Below are 27,940 nucleotides of genomic sequence, written 5' to 3'. Positions count from 1 at the left end.
AAAGCAGATTTTCGTTACAAACTTTAAATGTGTCTAGAATTAGATGAGCGAGAGGGATATATGTAGGCTACTGCACTGAACATTTTATACAACAGTTCAATAAACAGGTTAATATCAAGAGTATTTAAGGGTTAAAAAAAGCACTACAGACAGCGTACGATTTGTATTGGAAATTTTATTTGAAACAAATATGTATCAACTCTGCAAATGATTCAGCCTATCATATGGTGACATCTCCTGGACACGTGCTATACTGCAGTAGGCTACTAATAAAATACTTCACTGCTCCTGCAGCTCTGACGTCGGAGAATTCAGCAGAATAATAATGCATTTTCAAATAGGGTCAGACCTTTTGATCAATCCATTTCCATGTATTTTGTAATCATTACGATTTTATAGAGATTTAGTTAATGAAATATTTTACAATTTAAGCATAACTAGAAAAAAAGGTATATCCACTATAGAAATAATACTCTCCTTTTCCATGCCAGATTTTCCATTAGTGTGGAAACCATGTAGATTAACCCCAAACATCTAGTATTCTGTTTAAGAAAAAGTCAAAATAATGTGACAGAGTTGTTATTATTATTATTATAAGGAATGGACAGAGGCAACATATAATCATTTACAATCCAAATACAGCAAACACTCATTTATCTTTTTTCTCACAATTTCATACATACCCAAAAGAAAAATACATAATCAATATGTTACAATAATGTTTTATGCATACAAATCCTTTAGTTATTTCCTTTAATTCAATTTTTTTTGTATACAATGGAGCTAACAAAGCAACATAGCCTTCAAAAACAAGGGAACAACAGTAGATATCCGTTAGAGAGTCCATTTTCAGAGACATGGAAGGATGTTTTTGAGATGGGCTGAGAGGTCAGCGTGTTTTGTGGATTTCCAAAAGGGAAGGTCCTGTTCCAGGATACCAGCTCCCACAGAGGAAGCTCTCACAAGCCGATGACACCTTTATGCTTCTTTGTATAGTCAGTTATGGGAATTTGAGCTTCACTGTACTGTACACCCCTGCATTAGACCCCATGGCTTCCCAATCCTTCACACTAGGTCCCAGAGTGCACATCAAAGAGCAAGGCATACAGACTGGAGATGAGATCAAACATGGGGCCACACTAGTGGGAGAGGGGTTAGTATATACTGTATAGTATTTTAGTATCCATATATGTCATTGTCCACCCATCCGGCCTCTCCCGCCGAGGGGCTCCGGCAGGTCTCGTAGATGTCATTAGTGACAAAACCACACCGCGCGGGGCGGCTCGGAACGTTCTCGTAGTCCTCACACTGACTGTTTGTGGATGTCCCGCTAAATGTTCTGTCGATTTCAGAGCTCATGTACTCCAGGTGAGCCCCAGGCTGGTTGAATTTGTTGGTGTGTTCATAACTACTTTGACTTTTTGGAGCTACTGGACGCACCCACTGTCCTGGCACGGCATAGATTTCATTCTGTTCTTTTCTCCTTCAAAGACAGTCACAAAATTATATGGCATGGAGACAGACAAAATAGTTCATGAAGACAATCAAAGTATGAATTGATGAAAATGTTTGCACTGCATTACACACCTCCTTGACATGACTCTGAAACAGAACACCCCCGACACCACCAATATCAACAGCAGCATCACAGGTAAAATGGCCAGGAGGATGTAGTAAATATTAATCGTGTCATCTGAAATAGAAACTAAGAAAGGGTATAGTTATTGGATGGTAAAAATATCATTATTAATCAAATATGATAAAATAATAATAATAAAAAGACATAATTATATATATATATATATATATATATATATATAGAGAGAGAGAGAGAGAGAGAGAGAGAGAGAGAGAGAGGCCTATATTTATATATATAGGCCTATAGTGAATATAATTATTTTTCTTTAAGAAAATTGGGATCATGAATTGTAAGCGTTTTTGCTGTATTTATTGCTGTATTACCAGATGACTCTGAGAGTTCAGTTTTTATCCTGTCATTGTCCACAGTAATGGGCGGGTGCTTTGGCACCAGAGTCAGGTCATCAATACCTAAAAGCAAGAATGACAGCGAATGAGGAATAAGCACTTATAATATTTGGTCTTAAAGGGATAGTTCACCCAAAAATTAAAATTCTGTTTTCAAAATAAAAATAAATAAAAAAATGTTAGTAAGCAAACAGTTGATCGGCCCCAATGAATTTAAAGGGTTAGATCAGGATTTTAGACATGAATCTCTATAGCTTCCCCATAAGCAGTGTGGTGCATTGACCATGACTTACCCCCGACAGCGTCCTGTGAGCCGAGCTCCGGTCCAGTTTTGGTCAAGATGAAATTAGTCCGGCAAGTTTGCTGGGGTCACGGCAATAAAGCTTTTTTCTTCTCAAATCAATATGTGTTCAAAAGAGTGATATATTTAAAGCACAAAACCGCTGTCTATGGAGAGGTCAGACCTCGTAATGGCTTAGCACTATTTTCTTCCCCGTCATATCACTGCGCGCTGCCGCTACCTACAGCCAGCTGCGAGCCGCGCACGTGTAACTTTGTTTACAACTCGTAACGAGAAAGATAAAATGTCAGACTACAGCAGCGACGATGACAACATTGACTTCGACACACAGCCAAAAGGTTATCTTTACGAACCTGAATACACAGATGACAAGTTACGCCAGATGGAGTTAGAATATGGAGTTAGTGATATGTGTGAGGAGAAAGCGCCACATCTTTGTTTGTACAGTCCGGATAGTCACAAGTCCGCACCATTTTGTACAAAGCTTGTACAAACTGATCGCTCTTGGTGAGTAGCTATGTTAGCTCGTTCGTGTAGCTGTTCTGAGCACGTAAACACTGCTGTAAACACTGCCGAACAACTGAAAAAGTGGTGTGCGCCTGCGCAGCTCGCAGCTGGCTGTAGGTAGCGGCAGCGCGCAGTGACATGACGGGGAAGAAAATAGTGCTAAGCCATTACGAGGTCTGACCTCTCCATAGACAGCGGTTTTGTGCTTTAAATATATCACTCTTTTGAACACATATTGATTTGAGAAGAAAAAAGCTTTATTGCCGTGACCCCAGCAAACTTGCCGGACTAATTTCATCTTGACCAAAACTGGACCGGAGCTCGGCTCACAGGACGCTGTCGGGGGTAAGTCATGGTCAATGCACCACACTGCTTATGGGGAAGCTATAGAGATTCATGTCTAAAATCCTGATCTAACCCTTTAATAGTATGGAATTTAAAAAATACTATGGAAGTTTAGTCAATGGGGCCCAACAACTGTTTGGTTACCCATATTTAGCAAAATATCTTCTTTTGTTTTCAGCAGAAATAAGAAATGCATACAGATTTGGAACAACTTGAGGCTGAGTAATTGATGACAGAATTATTGGGTGAACTATCCCTTTAAAGATGATGACTAACCTATTATGTTTGTGAAAGTATAATTCCACTTCCACCTCTAGAGGTCATCATAATAATTATTATCCATACAAAGTTGGAATGTCTTTTTAAAGGAAGAATTCAACAACAACAAAAAATCATATTCTGTCCTTTTATTGTGTCCACATTTACACACTCTTATGTCGTTTTAAACCTATATAATTTTCTTTACTCCATGGAGCACCAAAGCATTTTAGCAGAATGTTAACGCTGCTCTTTTCTTTTTTCAATTAAAGTGAACAGGTGAGTAAATATATTTTAGTATTTTTTTATATACTATTATAGCATTTATTAATATTTTGAATTATTTTAGAATTTATTTTATTATTACGTTTTTGTAAGTTTGTTATGTCCTTTTGTCATTTTTATTCATTTTTGTTTTTAAATAAATATTTTTTATTAGTTAATAAATAAATATAATAAATAAATATTATTTTATTTCAGTTTTAGTCATTTTAGAACCAGTAGCACTGGTAAAATTATGAGAGAATATAATTTTTTTTGAGGAACTATCCCATTAATCTAATTTTATCTGAGATTAAAGGTACTATAAAAATGCTAATATCTGACAGCAATTTAGACACTCTCTCTTATGAATATACTGTATATTATAAGTAAAATATAATATCACCATTGTTGTGTCAGAAAAAAAAGTTTCAAACACACCAGATAACACTTATGGATTTGTTTACCTGTATGTGTGGTGATATTTCCTGCTGGAGTGGGGACAGGATGCTTCTCTAAACACATACAGGAGTTTACATTTGAAGTCCTTTTACATAATATGTTTACACCAAAAGATGCCTGACTGATATTTGTTCGCTATTAAACATCTTAATGTGACAGCTAACCTCAACATAAGCAAAAGCTTACCGTCTGAGTACTTGCAGATGAAATTATTCCTGGAATTGCAATTGTAGTCCGTCCACTTGAACAGGTTGCGTTTCTTCTGGACAGCAGAAGACGAGGGCCGGTACAATAACGCCACACACTGATCAAGGCCACAAGAGGGCTCCGTCACCAGCCAGTTTCTAAACACACCACACATTCACTGAAAATTTTTACATTTTTTCACTTAAAGATACAATATGTCATTTTTTTCACAGATAGGGGTCGCTAACCTCTTACAATAACAAAGGCGTAGGTTGATGATGCAAAATTTCCTGCGGAATTATTGAGCTTGTCGTCCAGCCGATGGATCTAATAATGTTAATGGATGAGTGAATACATTGATGTTTTTATCATGACTGTGGTATGAAGCAGGGCGCGATTGCTAATGAGAGACAGAGCGAGTCCCGAGAGTCATGCGAGCCTCGCGGATATAAAGGAATAAGAACTATAACTTGAATTAAACCGAACTACCCGCAAGTGCTGAATTACTACTCACACGGGTCAGTTTATTTGACGAATGAAACTTGTGAGGTAACGCAGCGCTGTTTCACTTGGTCTACACTATCACACTAAACTGCAGTTGAGTGTGTTGAAAGTTATTCGATGTGTATAATGTTATTCTATGTATTAGTTTGTCTGTATGAGACTAGCAGTAAGATAGATCAACATTAGAATAACATACTGATCATATTCTAACATTTCATCATGTTGAACTATAACATGGATTAGTTTTATGTACATTTGCTCACCTGTCTAATAAATGTAAAAGCTCTGTCAAATCAAAGTTTGTCACGGACGTGGAGCTCTCGGCATCTCGAAAATGCCATACTGATATTGATCTTGGTTTAAGTTCTAATTTTTTCCCCAAAGTCTGCTTGCCATGGTCCATAATGTTTGAACGAAACAACAACAGCCTTTACTTTAAGTTTTTAATCTAATATGTATATATATTTTTTTATCTTTATTTAAATTACCGAATACAATTTTGGTAGTTTGGAGTTTTAGTAAACAATAACAGCACTGATATATAGAGCACTTTTATGAATCTGTTATGCCCATTTTGAAGCTTGAAAGCTTCAGTCCCCATCTATTGTAATTGCAACCAGAGCAAAATTCAAAATATCTCCTTTAGTGAAGAAATACATGACATGAGGATGAGAAAAAGATGACAAAATCTATAAAACCAAACATACAGGGGGGGATCATCAAAAAAATGCAGGATGTTACTTACCTAAATGTGGCCTGACTGTAATCCAGCCAGTAATACTGTGCTGAACAATCAACATTATATTGTGGGCTCCTTCGTAGCCCAATCCAGAAGTCTCCATCCGAGGCCCTGAGCTCCTGAACAATCCTCTCCACCAGACGCTGCTCATTCTCGGTCTCAATACTGAGCAGCTCCCCATCATCCTCCCTGCATTTCTCTCTGGCTGCCTCAAAGCTCGCTCTGAGCCTGCTGTCCTGGAAGCTTGTGATCTTATAGCAGGGCTTCTCTGTCCCTCTCCGGCATATCCTGTGTTCTGCAAACCACATCACCAAAAACACTGATGAGAGTGTTGAACCTAAAGCACTGTTATGGAAACATTGTGGGAACCGTTATAGGAAAGTTGGCGCAGGGAATTCAGTGAGCTAAGTGAGGAAGAAACCAGGAGAACTTCCACATTTAGGCTACTGTCAGGCGGAAAATCCTCTCAAGCAAAGTCATGTGTGCGACAGCCATCAGCCATATCCTCTCTGACTAAAAAACAGCTGTGACCCGAATTTATCCGAAAACTGAACATAAACACACCACTTTTACATAAAAAGAAAACTCAATGAAGCTAGTTAAACGTTTTGTTGTATTATCAGATGTTTATATTCGTTAAATGGTTCTGCAAAACGCTTCAGAAATCTTTATTTGAAAACACTGCGGTTCGTTAACCGAAACTATCGTATTATTTGACTGTCAGTGTTGCATAGGCTATTGTTCACTCGAACTGGACACTAAGGTTTATTTTAACGCATAAGAGGCAACCGAAATCTAATCTAGTCCTATCGTTAGAATATCACTGTGCATGAACCGACATTTTATATTAAGCACAAACTCACCACCGAACGCGCTTGATGCGCAGCTGGGATGGAAACAAACTGCCAAAACAGTTCCGATCAGTTTCATGAACTCCATCTCTACATAGTTTCAAAAGGCGTGTGATTGCCACGAAACGACTGTTTCTAGATCCTGGTAAAACGTCCCGCTGTCAGACGAAACAAACACAGGCAAAGTTTTCGCTCGACTCAAGAAAGGCTGCTCGAGTCTCCGAATGAATGCGCTTGCCAGCAGAAACTGTTGTAGCTGTTTTTGTGCTGACACTCTTTGTGTAGCTAAATGTAAACAGTGTTCCGAAGAAATTTTCCACGATATCGTTTCTTGTTTGTAAGCTAATTTTTAAAAAATAAATAAGCTAATAATACATTAGTGAAATGTAACAGTAGGCTTAATTTTTTAAATGTAGGCTATACTTTTTGTTTCGATGCTTTAAACTTTTAGTCACCATTACATAAAAAATGACCATATTTTGTGCAATATTGCAATAGTATAATAAATTATTTATGCACATTATTATTGTATTACTTCAGGTGCCCTTATAATCTTCAATCAAACTAACTTCCCTTCCCTCTAGCAGTGACATCACATCTCTTCGCTGATGACGTGTTTACTGGCGTGAGGGCGGGGCAACCTGTCACTCACATGAGATCACAGCAATAGCAAACCACAACCATCCAATCAATCAATTCCCCATGGACAAAATCGAGAAGCCGTTTTACACCACAATAGGTAAGAAAAGACTAGCAAATTCCAAACATGCAAACAAAAATGATTGTGCTTTTATATAATGGATAGTAGCCCTACCAGAGTTTTATTTTTGGGGGGTTAGACCCCAAAATAAAAATATGCAAAATTATTGTTTTTTTCTATTTATTTATTTATTTTGTTTGTGTTTAGTGCTTTTGTATGTTAAATATGTTGCAGGAGATAAGTGATAAGTAACCGTGTTCTTCATCTTTTAGCACAATTTCCTACTTTTCCTATATGTATCACACATAAGCATCAATCACTGTAGTTTCTAATTCACATAAAATCAGTTCAGAGACATGTGCAGAGGGACCAGTGTTGTTTGGCTCACAAGCAAACTGACAGAGGAAGTAAGATGGGTGACTGGTTTGTGCGAGTCAAAGGAGCTCAGTCACTGCCAGCTCACAGTCAGACACACACTATCCCCAGGAATAGGAAGCCAGTCAGGAAAGAAAGCACACAGTTTTTCAACAGGCTGTTTCCTCTTCATCTTAGCGGGTTTTTCATTTCCAGACATTTTCCCCTTGACCTGACAAAGAAAATAAATTCATTATACAGAGCTTAAGTTGGGAAATATAAACTGTAAAACCTATTCTGGTGTTCGTGACAAGAGGCCCAGTTGCAACTTGGGTTAAATTCACGGAAGAGGAAAACTCCTACTGTGTAGTAGGCTAATCATGTATGCAGTGAAATCTGGTATTATGAACAGATCCTGCAGATGTCATGAGGTTTTGGAGAAGTAAGGGTGAGGCCATTAGACCAGTGGCATTGCATGTGCAGTTTGTTTGTGCTGATCTCTGGCAGGCTGCCCGGACTCATTGCCCCTCCTCTGTCATGTCTCTTTTTTTAGGCTCAAGTCACATCTTTTGAGAACCACTAACCACTGAATTTAGGCTTGAGATTGTATTGAAAGCGTTTGAAAACAGCAAGATTGTGAGTGTGTTGTTGCTTTAATTGTTATATTTACATTATTGAGTGTTTCAATTATTTACATTGTTATTTCTATCTTGTATTGTGTAACTTATATTTTAGACTTACATTTCATGCCAGTTAATTTGTTTTTTGCTCCACCACAAACAAAGCCACAGCACAATGCCTGTGCATTGTTTCTGAATGAATAATTTGTAAGTTAACGATGACTAACTCGTAAAGACGGAGGCTAAATTCGGAATAGCAGAATACTCACCATTTAAAGATATTGGAGAAATAAGAAGTATGCTAGTGCGCTGTTCCAGTGCCGTAGATCGGGTATAAAGGGGCCCTAGTGCGGGTTGTTGCTGTGGGCCCCCTCGGTTGAAATCACAGCTACCGCCCTGTGCTATTCTTAATGAATGATTCAATGACTCATTCATAAAGAGTTAGGCCGTGTGTCCACCAAAGCGTTTTTAGCCAGCTGAAAACACTAGACGATCTCTGCTGAAAACGCCTAGCTATGGGCGCTTGGGAGCGTTTAGGCAGCGCAGCATTTTTTTCAGTTGAGACACTTTGCTTGTTATGATACGGAATATCCGCGAAAGTGTTACTACTAGTATCTCATTTCACACATATTTAGTTTCTGTGTTGATTCTATATTAAAATGACGATACAATGTAACGTATTTTCTCTGGCTCTTGTTTCAAATCATTTTGTTCCGTTATTATGCTTTTTTGTTGTCATCTGTTGACGTTGTACAAGCAGAATGTGGCGGTTGGTCAGTGTGGTATTAGTCCCGCCCCTCCTCCACTGTGATTGGACGGTTGGGTAAAAAGTGACAGTGATGAGCGCTGTGTTTTACCCAAAGTTGAACATTCTTCAACTCTCGACCTGTAAAAAACGCAGAACGCTCAGCGCTTCAGTGTGAAAAGCTGGCTCAGCGCCTCGTTATGCTCATGCCGTTTTAAAAACGCGGCGCTCCCATTGAAAACATAATGAAAAAACACGCCAGCCGCGTGAAAAAACAACGGGCTTTGGTGGACACACGGCCTTAGGCTGCTTCTGAAATCACATACTCTTTAAGTTGGTACTTATTTTGAATAAGCCAAAATAAGTTTTTGGCTAAAATAGAATGTTATATAGTATGTATGAGTGTGTGTAGTGTGAATGGAATCCAGACGTATAGCCTACACATTCGCCATGTTGTCGTTATCACGTGACTTACCAGCGCCAGTTACGTTGCTTCACCGCCATTCACAAATCTTCTCCCATGGCCTCATGGCAGGGGCGGACTGGCCATCTGTGTGATCTGGAGAATCACAGAACGGCCGGTACTCCAGGACGGCCGGCGGGCCGGCCCACCACCCGCCACGCACGCAGTCATCACCTGTTTTTTTCGGTTAACGCGGCCGCGGGTAAAAAACGGAAAGAAAAGGGCGGGGCTGAGAAGGCGAGATACATTTTTTTTGCGGAATATAGATACTGAAACCGCTAAATGTCGCAAACTAACTGAAATATTTAGCAGCACAGCCAGCAGCAGTAAATATTAGCAGCAGTGAAGAAGTGAGCCAGACAGCTGTGCAGCAACATGCCACCAGTGATGATGAGGGACAGAGAGGAGAGCTGTTCCACAGGTAGATCCAGGGCAAGTAAGTGTGGAACATGAGAATATAAAGAGAGTTACTTGCTAGGGATGATGTTAGGAAGTTATATTCAGGTTGCTACATTTTTAATGATTACAGACAGTAGGCTAGTTAAAACAGCAAAACTTCAACATTTTAGCTGTAAAATACCACATGCAGTAGCTAATATTAAGAAATATGTTATGCTTTTACTTTTAAAAATGTTGGTAACGTTACAATGCTTACAAACTTTGAAGATTTTGAATACAGAAGTTACATTTGTAATGGTGTATTTTCATTTAGATGTGGTATTATTATTTGTGCAGTAAGATTAATTAGTGCATAAATTAATTAAGATTATTAAGTAATAAATTCATTTTAAGACAGCATGGAATAGATAATATAATATGCTGTTATAACAGCATATTATCTAATCTATTCCATGCTATCTTGGAATAAAACCTTTTTTTTTGTTGTTGTTTTTTTATCCATTCCATCATTTGTTTATTCAGGTTGAGCTTAGACCAAGAGCAGAGAAAGACACCCACTCCAGCTCAACTTTAAATTACTTTAAGCACCCCAAGTCAGAGAGTCACAGCCTAGAGGTTTTTTACACAGGACTGCAGTGTGTTGAGACCTCCATTTATATGTAGTATTCGAGCCACAATTAAAGTCTTGTGACACTCATGCCAGGCGTTATTGTTGTTGTTGACGAGTTTCCGCACGCCGATTGCTTTGGGCCGGGCCTAGTCAAAGTCCAGGGCTGTTTTTTAGTCCCAGTCCGTCCCTGCCTCATGGGATAGTAAATTGTCCATCGTATGCATACTTCAGAATCTCGCTGGAAGTAGTAGTTCATCCGGGTACTTTTTGCTTACTCTTTTCTGTGTACTGTGAATTCTGACATACTTCTTTTGTCACATACTGTTTTTTCGTCTAGTATATACTATATAGTAGGGAAGCATTAGATTTCAGATGCAGCCAAAGTAACCGGTGTTGTCGGCACTACATTGGTACTCCGGTAGGCTTATGATATATCAGCACTGCTGTGTCCAAAAGCTTTTAAGTTTTTGCGCCTGAAGGTATATCTCTCAAAATTAATTTTGCACTGGCTTCTGAGAAAGAATAATGCAAATTGATCAACAACAAAATAGAGAGAGCTTTGGTGATGATAACTAAGCTAATATTTAATTACTATCATTCTAATTTCACGCTAGAAATGACATCAAAAATGAAGAAAGTTGGTCACGTTTGCACACACTTGTGCAACTGACCACTTGTGCAATTGTTGTTTAGGTATGTTCAGCTTGTGTCACCTTGTGTGGATGGCTGTTGCCGTATATTTATTGCACATGCATATAGAATGGACATTAAAGTTTATCTCACTGAATGCAATGCATTTTCTATAACTGGATTCAGGAAAGTATTTATTGCAGCAGGCAGATAGGCCTACGCATACTTAACAAGTACAGACTGACTCTTGTAATAACCGAGTTTAAAAGCACCAGATCTACTGCCACTACTTTCTATGTCCTCATAGACAGATATAGTTTGAGAATAGATTGAAAGACAATATCTGTTAAGAATTGTTTTGAGATCGGACGCTCATTTATTATTTGGGTTATATTGTTCTGTCTGCTTGTTTTGTGCTCGAACCATTAGCAATAGTAAGATAATAATATTTTTGGTATTAAAGCAGAACGGACCTAACACAAATTATGTTTATTATGATTATTAGGCTACTATTATTATCTGGTATTAAGATGGCTGTCAATATCATTTTCTCATCAAAATATTTGTGTTGTTGTTGTTTTTAAACTTTTGAACCAGCAGGTGGTAGTGTTGTACTAGTATTGTTCTGTTTTTCTGAACCGGCTCCACTGTTTCTTAGGGTCTGTTCTGATGTTAGGTAAGCTATTCACAATTGTCACCCTTTAAAGGGAATCGTCTTCTTCTTTTTTCAGTAGTAAAATGTCCCATGTGATTATTAATATCATGATGAAAGAAGCAGAACACTAACAACAGTAGGAAATACATTTCCAAGCAATGTGATTGTACAGTTGTCTTACAGGGCTTTAGGCCATTAATCATGAAGGAGTCATAAATCATGATTTGACAACAGAGTTCAGTTCTTTCCAAAATGGTCTTCCCTCACTGTACGTGAATTCCCAGTATATATTTTTACAGAATCAAACAACAAGGGATGTTAAATTAGAATCTAATAACCACTATTTTGTTCTCCAAAAAAATATGATTCAATTACAATATTAGTATGCACATGAGATAGGACACAACACACAATAACAAATTGCTTTGTTTGGTTCTCCTTCTGTTCTTCTAATTATTTAATTTAATTTTTTTAATGAATTGTGTGGCTAAAATGTTTATTCTGCAGTTACAGGATCAGAATGTGAAGTTGTGGAAAATTCTTATTTATAGAGAGATGTTGCCATGCAAATGTATGAATTTTGGCTTATTAATAAATACCGGTAATACAATGTCACTGTGCAGGTGGTATGACTTCTTGAACAAGTATGGTTCTCATACTTCATACTTTGCATTTTACCTCCTCTCTGAATCAGATAGTGACCACTGCAGTCCTATGAATTCATCTAAACTGTGAATAAAATTGAAGAACACAGGGATTTAGATTTATATCACTGTTAAGTTGTTTTGTCCAGTGGAGAACTGGAAATCATCAAGGTGTGACACATTGAAGAATAATGTGTGAAATATGTTCTCTGACCAAGGGGCTTTTTGGCACAAACAAGTGTACCTGCTTCATTCAAAGTCCTTTGTCAGATATCACCATCACTCCGTCAAAAACGACCCTCTAGCCTTTAGCAGGGGTGTCTTGAGCTAGTCTTGAGATCGCTGCTCTCAGAATACAATAGATGATGCTTGCATGCGAGCCAGACGAACAAAAGCTATTTTTGGCGTCCTGTGTTTCATACCTTGTGGCAAATTATCACATTTCTCATATTCATAATGTTCTATTCCCAGGAGATGATGCAACATTTCATGTTTCAAATGATTTATACATAAAAGACTCTTAATTTATTTTATAAAGCTTTGAGATTCAATACTGTAACAGAAATATTTTCCCAGATGGATAAAATAATACAAATTATTTTGAATAAATCATTAAAAAGTATTTAAAATAAAACCCATCTGAATGCAAGAATACAAAACTGTTTTTACTGCTCGTTCACACAGACAACACACACATTTAAAAAGTTTGAAGATATGTTTTTTCATGTTAATTTACAATATAACAATAACATCAGTCTCACAATAACCCTGTAATAATTTGTATAGAGTATACGTTGTTTAAAATATTTTACTCCTAAATGTAAAATGCCAATCAACAAACACTATTTAAAATTAATATATTGGCCAAAGGGATTACATTTTTAGATTGTGTGCTATTCAAGACTTTATTTCTTTAAAAGAAAATATAAGTGAACAGATTAACTGAATGCATTTCATGTTATATACATACAAATGACAGATGTCAATATCCTTTGCAGCTTATACAAAATAAATCATAAAACCAATTCTAATTGCAACAGTACAGTGGGTGAAAAAATAAAAATAAAACGTGTAAAAGTAAGATACTTTATTGTTATTGAAGTACAACAACATTTGGCAGCTCTCAGAAGCAAGAAACATTTACCCATAAATATTAACATACACATTAAATGACATAAAAGCCCCTGATGGCATATTGCACATTATATTAAAAACGATATAAATATAAACTTATTAACATCTACATATTATGTTAAAGGTCATCATCACAGTTTTATTAGAATTCATTTATATGGACTTATCTGAAAAGTGTCTATAATATGTCAAATCCCGCTGTCACTGTCATTGTTAACCAGAGCCAGAGGATTAATGTTATAATCTGTGAAGCAGGAACTGTACGGTAATGTAGTATGAGGGATAAGACACTCCCTGCACCTATTGAATCACGCCTGGGGTCTACCGCTATATAAGAAGCATCATCTCATCACCTTTTTCAAATCGTGTCCGTTCAACTCCCTGGGAGTTAAACAGGTATGCTTTACACTGATATACACTGCTTTTTCCCCTAAATTACTATAAATTACAATTACCTTCACTGTTATTGTAACTGTTACAGAGGTTAAGGTTGTGATGTTGGATGACTTTTGGTCACGTTGTGCCTTTGCTCTACAGCAGGAATGATGCTGTGCCTCTGCTTATGTGCACTGGCTCTCGTCCTGCAGCCAGTTCACTCGGCCTATAACTGCTCCTCGGTGTATAACAGGGTTCCAGGTGAGTCTGTGACCTTTCAGATTTTGCGACAGCCCTCCATCTCTGCAGTTTGCTTGACAATAAGACCTCCCTTTTTGTTTAGACAACAGTGATCTGGTGGTACACTGTGGCACCAGCATGATCACTCTGGAGGTAAACCTGTGCACCACTGAGTGGGCAGGCTTTGACCCCGATGGCCTGGCTCTGAACGGGGAGCGCAATAACGCCCAGTGCAAGGGCACCATTGACACCACTGCGAACCCACCTGTCATCCGCTATCTGCTGGCAGTCAACCACAGCCAGGAGAACCCATGTAGACAGTCTCTGCAGGTGCAAAGAAAAACAAAACAATATTTGTTATCTTTCTCGATGGTTAAGCTTGAAAACATAATTTTCCTCCTTTTTTTAACCACAGTTGCTGTGGCAAATACAAACTAAAACATGAATAAAAGCTGTATATAGCAAAAAAAAAAAAAAAAATTTAATGTTTGTAATAATGTAATAAATGTTTTTTAGGAAAATGTGTAAAAAATATATATTTTAAACCATTTTTATACCACTTGCTTAGTGATTAAATTGTGTAAGAAAATACTACATTTAATTCAGATAAAAATAATAATAATTTAATATTATACAAAAATAGTAAGATGTAAAAAAATGGAATATTATAAAATGTAGCTAATATATAAAATATGTATTAGAGTAAAAAATATGTAAAAAGTTAATGAAGTAAGTAGTTAAAATGTTTTAGATGTATATTGTTTTTGTGTAGCATTTTATTGAAAGAATTTATAAGGTCATGAGACATTATATTGTAATTATAAAAAATGTGAAATGTACAATGAATAGGTGACAAAAGCTGAATACATACAAATTACAATGTAAAAAGAGATCAGAATTTAAATTAGTTTTTTTTTAAAGTAAAGCATAAAATATATATATTTTTTAAGCATTTGTAAAATAGTTTTATATATAAGGTCATTAAAGCTATACAGACATAATAGTTATTTTAAATAATGACTTTTTTTAAATAATTATATTTAATAATGTGAAATGTACAAAAATACTGTAAATGTATCAAAAATATATTTTTAAACATGTATTATAATTATTAAAAGTATATATATATACATAATACAATGAATTGAATTTCCCCTTGTGCGTTTTTAGATTGTGGATGAGGTGCCCAGCTCCTCAGGTCCATTCAGCATGTTCTCCAGCATTCAGGCCGTCATTATCACAGGATATATTGATACGCCCAGCTCGGCAGAGGGCATCATCAGTTACTCCACAGACCTCTACTATCACTTCTCTTGCCGTTATCCACTGGAATACCTCATCAACAACACTCAGATCGTAGCGTGAGCATTAAGACATTCACCCTCCACTGCATACTTCACCAACTGCAGAGTGACAACAAGAGGATTGACTTGATTTATATATATATATTTCATGCAGGTCATCAGTGTCAGTGGCCACTAGTGACAACAATGGAACTTTCATTGACACTCTCAGCATGAGCGTCTTCAATGTAAGTGTAGATTTTTTTGTTAAGATTCTTTACTCTGAATGCAAAATATGCCACATTTTTAAAGATGTTTTTGATTATTTTCATGTCAGAACACAAATTATACCAGCCCTTTGGTGGTTCCGCCTACTGGATTAGATCTGCGCACTAAAGTCTATGTTGAAGTAAAGGCTGTCAATCTCACTGGAAAGTAAGAAATCTGCAGTTTCACTGACAGTGTTTCTCAAGGGTTTTATTGAGGAATGAAAAATTGTTTTCTGCCTTTCTTTAGTTTTTATCTGTTGTTGGACCACTGTTTTGCAACCCCATCTCCCTATAATCACACCAACAACAACCAGTACAACTTTTTCACAGGGTGAGTTTCTCCTGATTAAGAATTCAAGGTAACACTTTACAATAAGGTTCCATTTGTTAACATCAATTTGAGTTAAAGTCAGCATGAAACGGAAGTTGCTATCATCTTCTCTTCCCTATTGTGAAATATGTCCTGATGAAATGGTTTCTCAAACAAGAAAAAATGTAGGGCGGGACTTGATTGAATTGATTGGATCGTTGGTTGTTGTTTGCTATTGCTGTGCCCTCGCGCCAGTGCGACTACATCAATGTCTCTCTATTGTTTCATCACAGATGCGTTGTAGAGAATCGAACAACGGTGCTTTATAATGGATTTTCCAAGTTTTCCCGGTTTTCATTTGAAGCCTTCCGCTTCGTGGAGCACCGGAATCAAGAAAAGTCTACTATATACCTGCACTGTATACTGCGACTGTGCGAGCCAAACAAGTGCCAAGAATTACTTCATGTAGGAGTCTTTTACCGTTCGATTTGAATAGAGTACCACTACTGTTAATGTCAGCCGATTAACATTTATTTGACTTATGCAGTCTTGCAACTCTAACAAAACACGACGGCGAAGGGCCCAAGAACCTTACGGATCACAAGCCAAAGAATCTGCCACGGTGTCCGTGGGTCCTCTGTACACCACAGCCCTGAGTGAGTCGGTCACGTTCACACATGAATCCAGATTGAGAAGCCAGCTTGTCGTCAAACACACTGAATTCCAAATGAGAGCCATGCCTAACTGTTTCTTTTTGATCCTGTAGAGAATGATGTTCCCACTGCATCGGCCTATGGTAGGAGACTCTTTTTGAAAACTTTATTTCAAACAAAATATTGCACTTTGATGTGTCTGGAATTCAGATGAAAGTACTTACAAATGAATAAAAGCTAGAAGGTAACAGCACAGCTTGTTTTCTCTTGTGAATCAGGAGGCAGTGAGCCATTGAACAGGGACAATATGAACGTGGCTGGAGTGGTGGTGGGGGTCATTTTCGCCACCGGCGGTGCTGTGTTGATGGTCATGGCTGGATGGTTTGTGCTGAAGAAGTTTTTCTGGGCCGGTGGTCTGCCTCGGGCTTTCCACTAAGAGATCCATCAACTCGCCATCTGTTTCGCGTTGAATGAAGCTTAATTTGATATGCCCGATAAGACGTCTGATCACATCACGGCATCTGCACAAACCAGCAAAGAACCACTTTGCATAATGCCTATTTAGCATATTTTAATCTATTTAGACAGCACTGTGTAGAGCAGTCACCATGCGCTTGGAAGAAAATGCTAATGCTTAATTGTTTCATGTAAATGCAAATACTGCATCGGTTCATGTGTTTTAGATGTTCATTATCTGAGTTATACTGTAAAAGGTATGTGGGTATTATTGAGAGGAACAAACTGTGGATGTAATCGTTTTGTAATGTTTTGATCAAACTTTGCTTCTTATACACATTGCTTGTATATTAGCCCAGGGGTTTTCAAACTTTTTAAAGGACCCTCTTCCTAAAAAAGTAAAGGCAGCTATTTTGTCATGTATAAAGACCTGTTTATATTGAGTGAAGCAATGTTGTTTTCTGAATTAAATAATTGGCTTTTAATTTGAATATTAAAAGTAAATCAATTATTAAAATATTATGTGGAAGTATTTGTTACACTCTAAAAAATGCTGGGTTGTTTCAACCCAATTTTGGGTAAAATATGGACAAACCCAGCCGTTGGGTAAAATTTTTACATTACATTTTCAACCCAACATTTGGGTTTGTCCATATTTTACCCAAAATTGGGTTGAAACAACCCAGCATTTTTTAGAGTTTTCTACCTACCTATATTTAGATGTATGAAATTAATAATAAATATTTTCAATTAAATTCAGATGTATTTGCAAAGCAATTTTTTATATTTTGTGTTAAAAAATATATTTGATACATAAGTTAACTTTTTTATAAGTTTAATATAGTTTTCTTTTACAGTTTCTTTGTGTATAATTCCTCAAATTTTCTACAGAATCCTTTGCGGTCCCGAACCACAGTTTGAAAACCCCTGTATTAGCCAATGACTTGCTGCTTCTCTGTAATTTTATATGATATGAAAATTGTCTAGATGTGATGTATATAGAAAGGAATAATTGTATTAATATACTGTAGTTGAGGCAATAATCAATGAACAACATTCATTTCAAATTTGTACAAATAGTTTTTATTTACATGCTTCTATGAAACAGTATATCCACACATTACACAACATATCTTTAGTAAAATGAAGAAAGGCATTCTTTTCTGTCTTTCACTTCAATGGATTGCGCAGAACATAATATAAGGTTCATTTTGAAAACTGTACAAACAACAATATTGTTCTACAAAAGTTACAAGTCACAATGTACAATCCAAACATAATAGCGGTTATTTACATTACAGTTGTATTTCTGACAGGACTGGAGGTGTGTTTAATTGAGAGTGTGTACAATGTCTTGTAACAGGGCTGTGAGTCTAGTGGAGAAATCCTCCTGTATGGACTCTATGTTTGTATGATGGAAACCAGATGACTCACCATGATTCTGGTTTTCTTGGAGAGCGATCATCTGTAGGTCTAAGTTAGAAATAAACTGTTGATTCCGAGCTGAGGAATTCTGGCAGAACTGTTCCACTTTTGAAGCCATCACAACCCTTGGAGGCTGTGCTGAGGCCAGATGGCCTGCCAATGCTATCTTCAGTGCTGCCACCTTCCCTTGTACCTCTAAACTGAAGGTACACAACTCCTGTCCCAGTCTGGCGGTGACTTCCTCCCAAAGTTCCTTTCCGCTGCTGTCTCTTTCCTCCTCTACCGCCTCAAATGCTTTTGTTTTAAAGTCCTCAAAGGCTACTGTCCTTTTCTGGTGGCTTTCATCCAGAGCTTGTGTGATCCTCTGCACTGCCTCCTGGTAGAGTGTGGCTTCCTCTGGGTTCAGTTCCTGGAGGTTCAGATTGAGTTTCTCACAGAGTTCCTGAGTATTCGACTGGAGGGCGGTCTGGAGCTGCTTAGTGAAGGGGGCCAGGAACTCCTTGACATTGGCCATGGTGTGTTTTGGGTGGCTGGGGTAAGGAGAGAGTCTCTCCCTCAACTCCGCAAGCTCCTGCTTTAGACGAGCCCTCAGCCGCTCAGACTCCATGCTCAGCTTGTGTCTCAGTTCAGCTGCCATGGGGCTGTAAGAGTCCTGGGAGTAAAGGTCACTGCTCACCACATGGTTCTTCCACATACCACTGCAAAACAGGATCAGGGGTCAATGACTTACAAGAGCCTCCATGATAAAGAACTCTTTGTATTCATGTTGATAAAAATAAAAAAAGACATTAAAGAAAAACTCTGTGGTATAACCATCAAGTAAAACATAAATTATATTTATTTACACCTTAAAAACATATAAGAGTACACATCTTAATAATTACTTTAAATTTATTTATTTATTTTTTTTCAATATAAAAAGCATTTTTTTATATAATAATTCATAAATATCAGTATTACGTTTTTGGTCTGTTACATGACATGAAAACTATATTTTCATGTCATGTATGTATGAAATAATAATATATTTTCTATACAAGAATATAAGTATGTTTAATGAGGCTTTTTTTTTTTTCATTAGAATATCACAACAATTATATCGCCCTGACATTTTGACTATACTGTATGTCCCTGCCCCAAAAAAGATTTAATTAGCACAAATTTGTTTTAATTTTTAATATCTGAAATCAAATTAATTTTTCATGGACGAATGGTATTCAAGGCATGGCATATGAATTCGGTTTTTAATAAATTAATGTAGACAAAATATCTTATGAGAGTAGACTTACTTTGAGTCTTTGCCAACATTTTTCTTGTCAGTGGCCTGATTGTCTCTCTGTAAACTAAATGCTTCTCGACTGATCTCATCGTTGAGTGGAAAAGCTGAAAAGGAGGAGAGTCACATTAGATCAATGTAATAAAAGATCAAAATAACCATTTTAGATCAAATTGAATTTGATAATAGAAATTGGAGAGGCAACAAACCTGTTGTGGTAGCAAAGGCCAAAGCCAACGTAACAAACTGCAGATTCATTTTTTTAATTGGTTATTCTCTGTTTGAAATAGAAAAAAAAGAGTTATGCAATCAGATACATTTGTTAAAATGTTATTGGCAATCCATATATTAAACAGGACAACTTAAACGCCATTAAGTTATTAATCTATGCAAGTGGATATCTGGCTCTTACCTGTTCTTAATTCTTAATGCCTTTAATTCTTCCACAGAGTCCACATTTAAAGCAGTTCCTTATCAGAGGGTTTTTCACCTGTGTCAACACAAACCACGTGGAGGGTCAGTTTGATAACGATGGGCGTCAGGAATCCTATAGGTATGTTGCTGATCGTCTCTTCAAAGCTACTCTTTTCCAACAACGCAGATTCAGAGTAGCCACTGTGATGTCACACCAAGGCCAATTTTGACGTCATTTTCAAGGTCAATATTGTAATATGTTTACTACTAACCAGAAGTGTTTGGTCAGCTCTTACTTAGTCAACAGGGTTGAAAACTTAGATACATGACCTCTATTTAGATTACAAAAGCGCATATTAACATTACGATATGGACTTCATACTTGATACTCTGTCCCAGGACTTATGTTGCCGGTGAAGTTCACTCAGTGAACTGACCTGCATGAAATTTGGCTTAGTTTTATCAGTCGTGTTGAGCCCTACTTGGCTTTCCAACAGAAATGACATAGAAATAAGTCACAAAGAATGAGCCCTCCAGCCTGTGCTTGCTTCATTATCTCTGACTCAGCAAGAGAGTCAGAACAAAGGTGCTGTTTGTTTTTACTTTACTGAATGGGTCCTCTTAGATTTGCTTTGAGTCTACATGGCCAAAGTGATAAACAAAGCCAATAGCAAGATACTTTGAACATTTGATTATTTCAGTTTAGACCTGGCCTACTTTCTGGCAGCTGCATGTATAAGCGAGTATTAGACAAGCACAAGGAATTGTACCATAAAAAATTGCACCATTTTAGTTACCAAACGTGCTATTCCGGGTAATGTGTTGTTGTACAAATCTCATAGCACTACGTCATTGTAACTTGCCCCATTGATTTTACACCAGTGCAGTCTGAGCAATAACATGATTATGTTATATAATCGTTCAATTCTGGTGACTTTGGGAGCAGCATTTTTACATTTTGTTAAACTGGATCTATAACTTACTGCATTAATTCACAAATTTAGCGACCATTGGCGTCGAAAAGGCACCATTTACAGTGTTTGTTTAAATTGTTCATTGATAAATATTCCAGTTCTTCCAGCGCTGTGTTGTGATCTGTCTTAAGGTTTCCCGTTACTGCTTTACTGAGTGAGAAACGGCTTTAAGCGATTCAGTTCGTGAGTGAACTTTTCGAATATAGTCTTCGTTGAAAATGAATAGAGCTGTGATTGACTAATTCATTCGCGCTTCAGTTCAGAATTCTAAACAGTCGAAAGGAATGAACTAACAAACACTCAACATGTAGTAAAATTAGCCAATCAGGTAAAATGTTTCTCGGCCAATCCATTTTCAGACAAGGATTTACCCATAGGATTTACCACAGCAGTATTTTATGGTGGTATTTTATACCATAGACATGTATAGAAAGGCTAGATGGCTCAAGGCGGAGTCAGCTGTGTCGTCACTTGGCGGCCATCTTAGGTCAGGAGACTGCGCTGCTGCTCCCTGCTGCTGTGGACGGAAGGTGAGTGACATACGGCAACTAAAATGCTCGTAACTTGCTGAATTCTTGACGGATTTACAAACGGTTTGGTTTATTACAAACCTTATTAACGTGGCTATGATTTGTGCTGATGCCGATGTTTAAATTGTAGCTTAATAAACTCCGTGGCTATAATTTTTCACAAGTATGCAGTTAAATAGCCGCATCCCTGACGTTTATGACACACCAAGCCGTTTGAAAATCGGTTGAAAATTGAGCAAAATATAGTTATTTCAGCACTACATGCACAATAGACTTTAATGTTATAACTGGACGAGCGGTCCTGTCCTAAGATGGCCGCCGTGTGACGTCGTCGGGTCCCATTGGCTCTCAGCGCCGGTAAGCCATCTAGCCCATGATCTAGCCTTTCTATACATGTCTATGTTTTATACTGTCTATGTGGGCTCTGTAACATCCTGACTGTATGTCCAAAAAGGGACACCGTAGCCCTCGGGCAAGTCTCGCGAGAGTCGCGAGACTAGTGTGTGTAATGGAAGAATAATAATAAAAAGCGCACAGTTCGAAGGGTCCGTGTCTGTTCCAGTTATTATATGTCAAATATGATTTAGCCAGTGAGCAAACATTACATGGTGTCAGAGTAGAGGCTATAATACTCACGTCCGACAGAAACATGGATAGTTTCGGCGTCCCAGCACCCAAGATGGATTGGGAGTCAGCTAACTTACCAGAAGCGTGGCGACGTTTCAAGCAGCATGCGGAGCTAATATTCTCCGGAACTCTACGGGAAAAAAGCGAACAGGACAAATGCAGCTATCTCCTCTTATGGATCGGGGAAAAAGGGCGCGACATTATCAAAACATGGACGCTAACAGACGAAGACGCGAAGAAACTGCAAACATACTACGATAAGTACACCGCGTATCTCACACCAAAGTCTAACCCGATATACGCAAGATATCGTTTCCACGAGAAAACGCAAGGTGATGGGGAAACTTTCGAACACTTTGTCACGGAATTGAAGCTGTTAGTAAAGGACTGTGGATACCCCAACAGTGACGAGATGGTGCGAGACCGCATTGTTTTCGCTACAAATTCACCGCGAGTGCGGGAGAAGTTGCTCAGCCACGGCGCGGAGCTAACGCTAGATCAAGCCATCGACATCGCGCGATCACATGAACTAGCACAAGCCCAACTCAAAGAGATGGTGGGAAGCAAATACCCCAACAACGACGCTGTACACGCCATAGCCCGAAGACCGGAACACAGACAAACGCGCACGAGTTACAAAGCCAGGCCGAGAGAGCCCGCCACAGCTCAAAGAGAATGTGATAGATGTGGCGGCCTGCATACCACCAAAGAAGGCGCCTGTCCAGCAAAAGGAAAGCAATGCATGAAGTGCAAAAAATTCAATCACTTTGCAAAAGTCTGTAAGTCAAAACTACACACAAACACACACTCAAGAAAAGTGATTCACACTATGGATGAAGACACTGAAGATGAGGAGGTAGAACTTTTTATTGACGGACTTACAAGTGAAAACACAGGAAAATGTAACGAACAAGCTTATGCTGAAATTGAAATCGGGACTCAGAAAGTTAAATTCAAAATTGACACTGGCGCACAGACCAATGCAATTCCCGTACACACATTTGAAAGACTGTTTAGAGATACTGCCATAAAACCAACCACCCAAAAATCTCCGGCTATGGTGGTGAGTTCCTGAAAGTGAAGGGCACCTGTCGTCTAAAGTGCAAGTATAAAAACACCTCCATCGTGCTCGAATTCTACATAGTAGACACCAAAGCACCCCCCATCCTAGGGATGAGAGCTATAGACCTCAAGTTAATCAAACTGATACTGGCTGTGGCCGAGGAAGAAGCGAAACCATGTACAGACACAGACAGCCTTCTTAAAGAATACACAGACGTCTTCCAGGGCATAGGAGAGTTTCCAGGGGAGTGCAACCTCCATGTCGACCCACACGCCACACCAGTAGTATACCCACCACGAAGAGTACCGATCGCTCTGCGAGACAGACTGAAAAAAGAGCTCGACAAGATGGAAGAGAACAACGTCATTTGCAAAGTGACAGAACCCACAGAATGGGTTAACGCCCTCGTAGTCGTCGAAAAACCACAGACTGGCAAGCTGAGAGTCTGCCTGGACCCCAGAGACCTCAACAAGGCAATAAAAAGGCCCCACTACCCCTTGCCGACTCTAGAAGATGTCACCACAAAGCTCGCCGGAGCGCAGTACTTCAGCGTCCTCGACGCCAGATCAGGCTATTGGGCCATAAAGCTAAGTACAACGTCTTCCCTATTAACAACATTTAATACCCCCTTTGGCAGATACAGGTTCCTGAGGCTGCCGTTCGGAATCAATTCAGCCCAAGACGAATTCCAAAGGCGCGTCGACGAGACATATGAAGGCCTCACAGGTGTAGCTGCCATTGTCGACGACATACTGGTCTTCGGTAAGACAAAGCTTGAACACGATAACAACCTCAGGGCCATGCTGAAGCGCACAAGAGAAAGAGGGGTAAAGCTAAATCCCGACAAATGCCAAATAAGTGTATCAGAGGTCAGCTACTTTGGTCACACGCTCTCGCGAGAAGGCGTCAAGCCAGACCCGGCAAAGGTGAAAGCGATACGAGAAATGCAGCCACCCACAAGCAAAGGGGAGTTGGAAACCATCCTCGGGATGATTAACTATTTGGCCAGATTCGCACCACGCCTCTCCGAGATAAACGCACCACTACGCCAACTGCTGAAGCAGGACAGTGAATTTATGTGGGACAAAAACCACGACAAAGCATTCACGCAGACGAAAAAATTGATAACAGATCACCCTGTGCTTGCGTACTTTGACCCACAAAAAGAACTAAGACTCCAAGTAGATGCCTCAAAATGTGGCCTCGGCGCTGTAATGCTTCAAGACGAAAAACCCATCGCCTATGCTTCCAAGTCACTCAACAGCACCGAAGTGAATTACGGCCAAATAGAAAAGGAACTGTATGCAGTTTTATTCGGCTGTAAGCGTTTTCACGAATACATGTATGGCCGGAGTGTGATTGTAGAATCTGACCACAAACCTCTGGAAGCAATCCTCCGAAAACCGCTGGCCGCAGCACCACCGCGGCTACAGAGGATGATACTACAGCTACAGAAATATAACATTCACATCATCCACCGGCCCGGAAAGGACATCCCAGTGGCCGACACCCTGTCCCGGAAATCCATCGAGCACCAAGACAGCAGCCTTATGGAAAGCATGGAAGCACAGGTACATACACTCATAAGTACTGTTCCAGTGAGTGACAGCAAGCTACTGGAGATCAAGGACGCAACAGCACAAGATGCACAGCTTACTACACTCAGAAAAGCCACACAGAACGGATGGCCTGACGAAAGGAGGAAATGCCCGCTCAGCATCCAGGAATATTGGAACCACCGAGATGAGATTTCTGAGATGGAAGGAATACTTTTCAAAGGTGAGAAAATCATAGTTCCCCAGAGCCTCAGAGGAGGCATGCTCCAGCGCATACACGCAGGACACATGGGTGTGGAGAAAAGCAAGCATAGAGCACGAGACCTCCTGTTTTGGCCCGGAATGGGAAAACAAATAGAAGCAATAGTAGAACAGTGCTGTATATGCCAGGAACGACGTGATGCTAACCACAAAGAACCCCTGTGGTCACATGACATACCCGAGAGACCATGGCAAGTGGTAGGCACAGACCTCTTCACATGGAACACTCAAACTTCATCATCATTGTAGACTACTACAGTAGATTCTTTGAAATGGAGCAACTCACGAGCTGCACCTCACTTGCAGTAATCGCCAAACTCAAGTCCGCGTTCGCCCGTCACGGCATCGCAGAGACAGTCATCAGCGACAACGGACCATGCTACAGCTCTGAGGAGTTCCGCTGCTTCGCAAACGCGTGGAACTTCACCCACACCACCACAAGTCCACGCTACCCACAGAGCAACGGCCTTGCTGAAAAGACTGTCCAGACAGCAAAGCGCATCCTGGACAAGGCAAAAGCTGGAAACACAGACCCCTACCTCGCTCTGCTGGAGTACAGGAACACTCCAGTGGACAACCTCCAGTCACCGGCCCAGCTTCTGATGAGCCGACGACTACGTTCCATACTCCCAGCGACCAGTAGACATCTACAGCCACAGGTAGCACCCCAGAAAGCTGTCCAAGACAGACGGAAGGCGTGCCAACACCGCCAACAAGCATACTTCAACAGAGGCACCAAGCCATTGTCTCACCTACCTGCTGGCACACCTATTCGCTTCCGTCAGGAGGATGGTTCCTGGAGACCTGCAACGGTAACACAACATGCACACACACATAGGAGCTACCACATCCAGACAAAAGATGGACAAACTCTACGACGCAACCGTTGGCACCTCCGCGAAAGCAGAGATGATCCAGACACTAAAGACACACAGCATGCAGAAACACACACCAATAACACACAGCCACCACAACCTGAACCTGTGGACCACCCGCAACCAACAAACCAACAAAAGCCCAATTACACAACAAGGTTTGGCCGCATCTCCAAGCCAAGACAAGTCCTTGACTTATAATGTAAAGGGTGTAGGCGGATCGCTGCCCTAAAAAAAAAAAAAAAAAAAATTGTAGTTAAAATGTTGTTTCTGTCTCTTGAAAAAAAAAAAAAAGGGAGAAACCGAGAGAAAATGTGTTTACAAACCTGTTACTTACCCGATACCTCGGACACACTGTGAAATCAGTTTGACTGCCTGTTATATCTTTTCACAACTAGTTCACTTTCAAGTTACTTGAATCATACAAAAATCAAAAACATTGTTTCTGACTAGAAAACCAATGACTTATCTACATCCACGTCTTATGTCATTCAAATGCTACCCGTACTTGTTTACATTACAGCAATGACACTAATGATGACCACAGACTGTACTTGTCAGACTGCTTATATATGCATTAAGCACAATTGTTATGTTCACGGAATTCATGTTGTGTGTTCAGGTAATGCCATTTGTTTCTTAAGAAGGGAGATGTAACATCCTGACTGTATGTCCAAAAAGGGACACCGTAGCCCTCGGGCAAGTCTCGCGAGAGTCGCGAGACTAGTGTGTGTAATGGAAGAATAATAATAAAAAGCGCACAGTTCGAAGGGTCCGTGTCTGTTCCAGTTATTATATGTCAAATATGATTTAGCCAGTGAGCAAACATTACAGGCTCAACCCCCAGGAAATAGAGCATATAGATGGTTTTCCGTTTCTCGAATTACCCATTATCCTCTGCGGCGCGCCGCCATGTTGTGTGTCAAAGCTGTCATACGAATGTTTACCGCCTTTTCATTTACCCAAGTATTTTTGACTCTTGTGTTGAGATAACGATGACAAATTCCTCCAAACCTGGCGACAAGGTGAAGGTTATTTACAGGGACACATTAGACTGCGACCATTTTTGGAGAATGTGCGAGTTGAAATTTTATGTGGTCGCATTTGTGCGAATGCATGGTCATGTAACGTTACTACTCAGTTAAATGAATTCTCCTGCATTGAACTTGTTTTAGCCCCCGCCAAAGTCTTATTTGATCGGTGAGTAATGTAGATGAACTGCTGCGCTTGTGACAGGGCGCATGTTTAACTGAGAGAACTAGCAGAAAGAGAAAGAGAGCCGGTTGCGCGCGCGCACTCCCTCTCTCTTCGTAGCCAGGCGAAAGTGTAAACACAGACGTTTGTCACAGACGTGGAGCTCTCGGCATCTCGAAACCGCCACGCCGATATTGAGCGTCGTTTTAGTTCTCCTTTATTATCCCAAAGTCTGCTTGCCATGGTCCATAAAGTTTAAACGAAACAAGAACAGCTTGCCACTGCCGCCAAACGTTACGCACTACGCAGTTGTCCACTTCTGTCGCCATGGTTACGTCCCCTTATATACTGTCTATGGTTACGTCATGGCTATGGCAGTACGAGCGGAAACCGAGGATAGCGCGGATATTGCGTCATTGAAAGGCGATTTTTTTTTCCCGGGATGGGCCATTATTTAAAATTGGAATTTGAAATAAAAATAAAATGAAATAAAAAATCTTTGGAGACTTTTGGGATAGGCCTATTGTAAGTACACAACTGCAGGAAATATATCACACTGTGCAATTGATTTTTGGATATTTTATTACAAATAAATATAACAATATAACAAATGTGCAAAAGGATGTTTTGTGGAATTGGGTATCAGTTACTAAATAATTGTAATTTGTATGTCTTTATTTATTAGTATTAGTTTTTATCAGACATTTTGCACTTGCAACACTAAAACTACCTTGTCATTTGAGTCCATACTTAAGTCACCATGAGGTCAAAGTCCACACAAACTCTGCCTAAGTAATTCAGGGTC

At 39.3% G+C, this 27,940-nt stretch overlaps 3 protein-coding genes across 5 annotated transcripts; 1 reads left to right on the top strand and 2 right to left on the bottom strand.

The window, feature by feature from the left end:
• Positions 1–156: 156 nt before the first annotated feature.
• laynb (layilin b) lies at positions 157–6,991 on the bottom strand. 2 transcript variants are annotated; one of them, XM_079609597.1, is made up of 7 exons: positions 6,413–6,991; positions 5,556–5,844; positions 4,307–4,464; positions 4,126–4,173; positions 1,963–2,049; positions 1,588–1,705; positions 157–1,483 (listed from the first exon to the last, which is right to left on the bottom strand). In XM_079609597.1, the coding sequence occupies exons 1-7, from the start codon at positions 6,486–6,488 to the stop codon at positions 1,177–1,179; spliced, it is 1,083 nt and encodes a 360-aa protein (XP_079465723.1). In that variant the 5' UTR covers positions 6,489–6,991; the 3' UTR covers positions 157–1,176. The 2 variants fall into 2 exon arrangements, with proteins under 2 accessions (XP_079465723.1, XP_079465724.1); XM_079609598.1 differs by lacking the exon at positions 1,963–2,049 and having other exon boundaries at positions 6,413–6,966.
• A 6,323-nt stretch (positions 6,992–13,314) lies between these two features.
• On the top strand, positions 13,315–17,473 carry LOC306997847 (zona pellucida-like domain-containing protein 1). The gene is made up of 11 exons (XM_079611369.1): positions 13,315–13,750; positions 13,892–13,990; positions 14,073–14,299; positions 15,140–15,330; positions 15,428–15,500; positions 15,590–15,687; positions 15,769–15,852; positions 16,125–16,296; positions 16,379–16,487; positions 16,598–16,627; positions 16,763–17,473. The coding sequence occupies exons 2-11, from the start codon at positions 13,897–13,899 to the stop codon at positions 16,918–16,920; spliced, it is 1,236 nt and encodes a 411-aa protein (XP_079467495.1). The 5' UTR covers positions 13,315–13,750; positions 13,892–13,896; the 3' UTR covers positions 16,921–17,473.
• Positions 17,474–18,000: 527 nt separating this feature from the next.
• Positions 18,001–26,865, bottom strand: LOC306996752 (uncharacterized protein). Of its 2 annotated transcripts, XM_079609596.1 has the most exons (5): positions 26,829–26,865; positions 20,054–20,131; positions 19,851–19,918; positions 19,655–19,748; positions 18,001–19,063 (listed from the first exon to the last, which is right to left on the bottom strand). In XM_079609596.1, exons 3-5 carry the CDS (start codon positions 19,897–19,899, stop codon positions 18,271–18,273), a joined length of 936 nt encoding a protein of 311 aa, XP_079465722.1. In that variant the 5' UTR covers positions 19,900–19,918; positions 20,054–20,131; positions 26,829–26,865; the 3' UTR covers positions 18,001–18,270. The 2 variants fall into 2 exon arrangements, with proteins under 2 accessions (XP_079465722.1, XP_079465721.1); XM_079609595.1 differs by lacking the exons at positions 20,054–20,131; positions 26,829–26,865 and having other exon boundaries at positions 19,851–20,047.
• Between the last annotated feature and the right edge of the window lie 1,075 nt (positions 26,866–27,940).

The sequence above is a fragment of the Phoxinus phoxinus genome (assembly GCF_949152265.1).
Source record: "Phoxinus phoxinus genome assembly, chromosome: 4".
Taxonomy (NCBI): Eukaryota; Metazoa; Chordata; class Actinopteri; order Cypriniformes; family Leuciscidae; genus Phoxinus; species Phoxinus phoxinus.
Note: the sequence above shows the minus strand (reverse complement) of the source record. Positions and strands in the feature narration are given on the sequence as shown.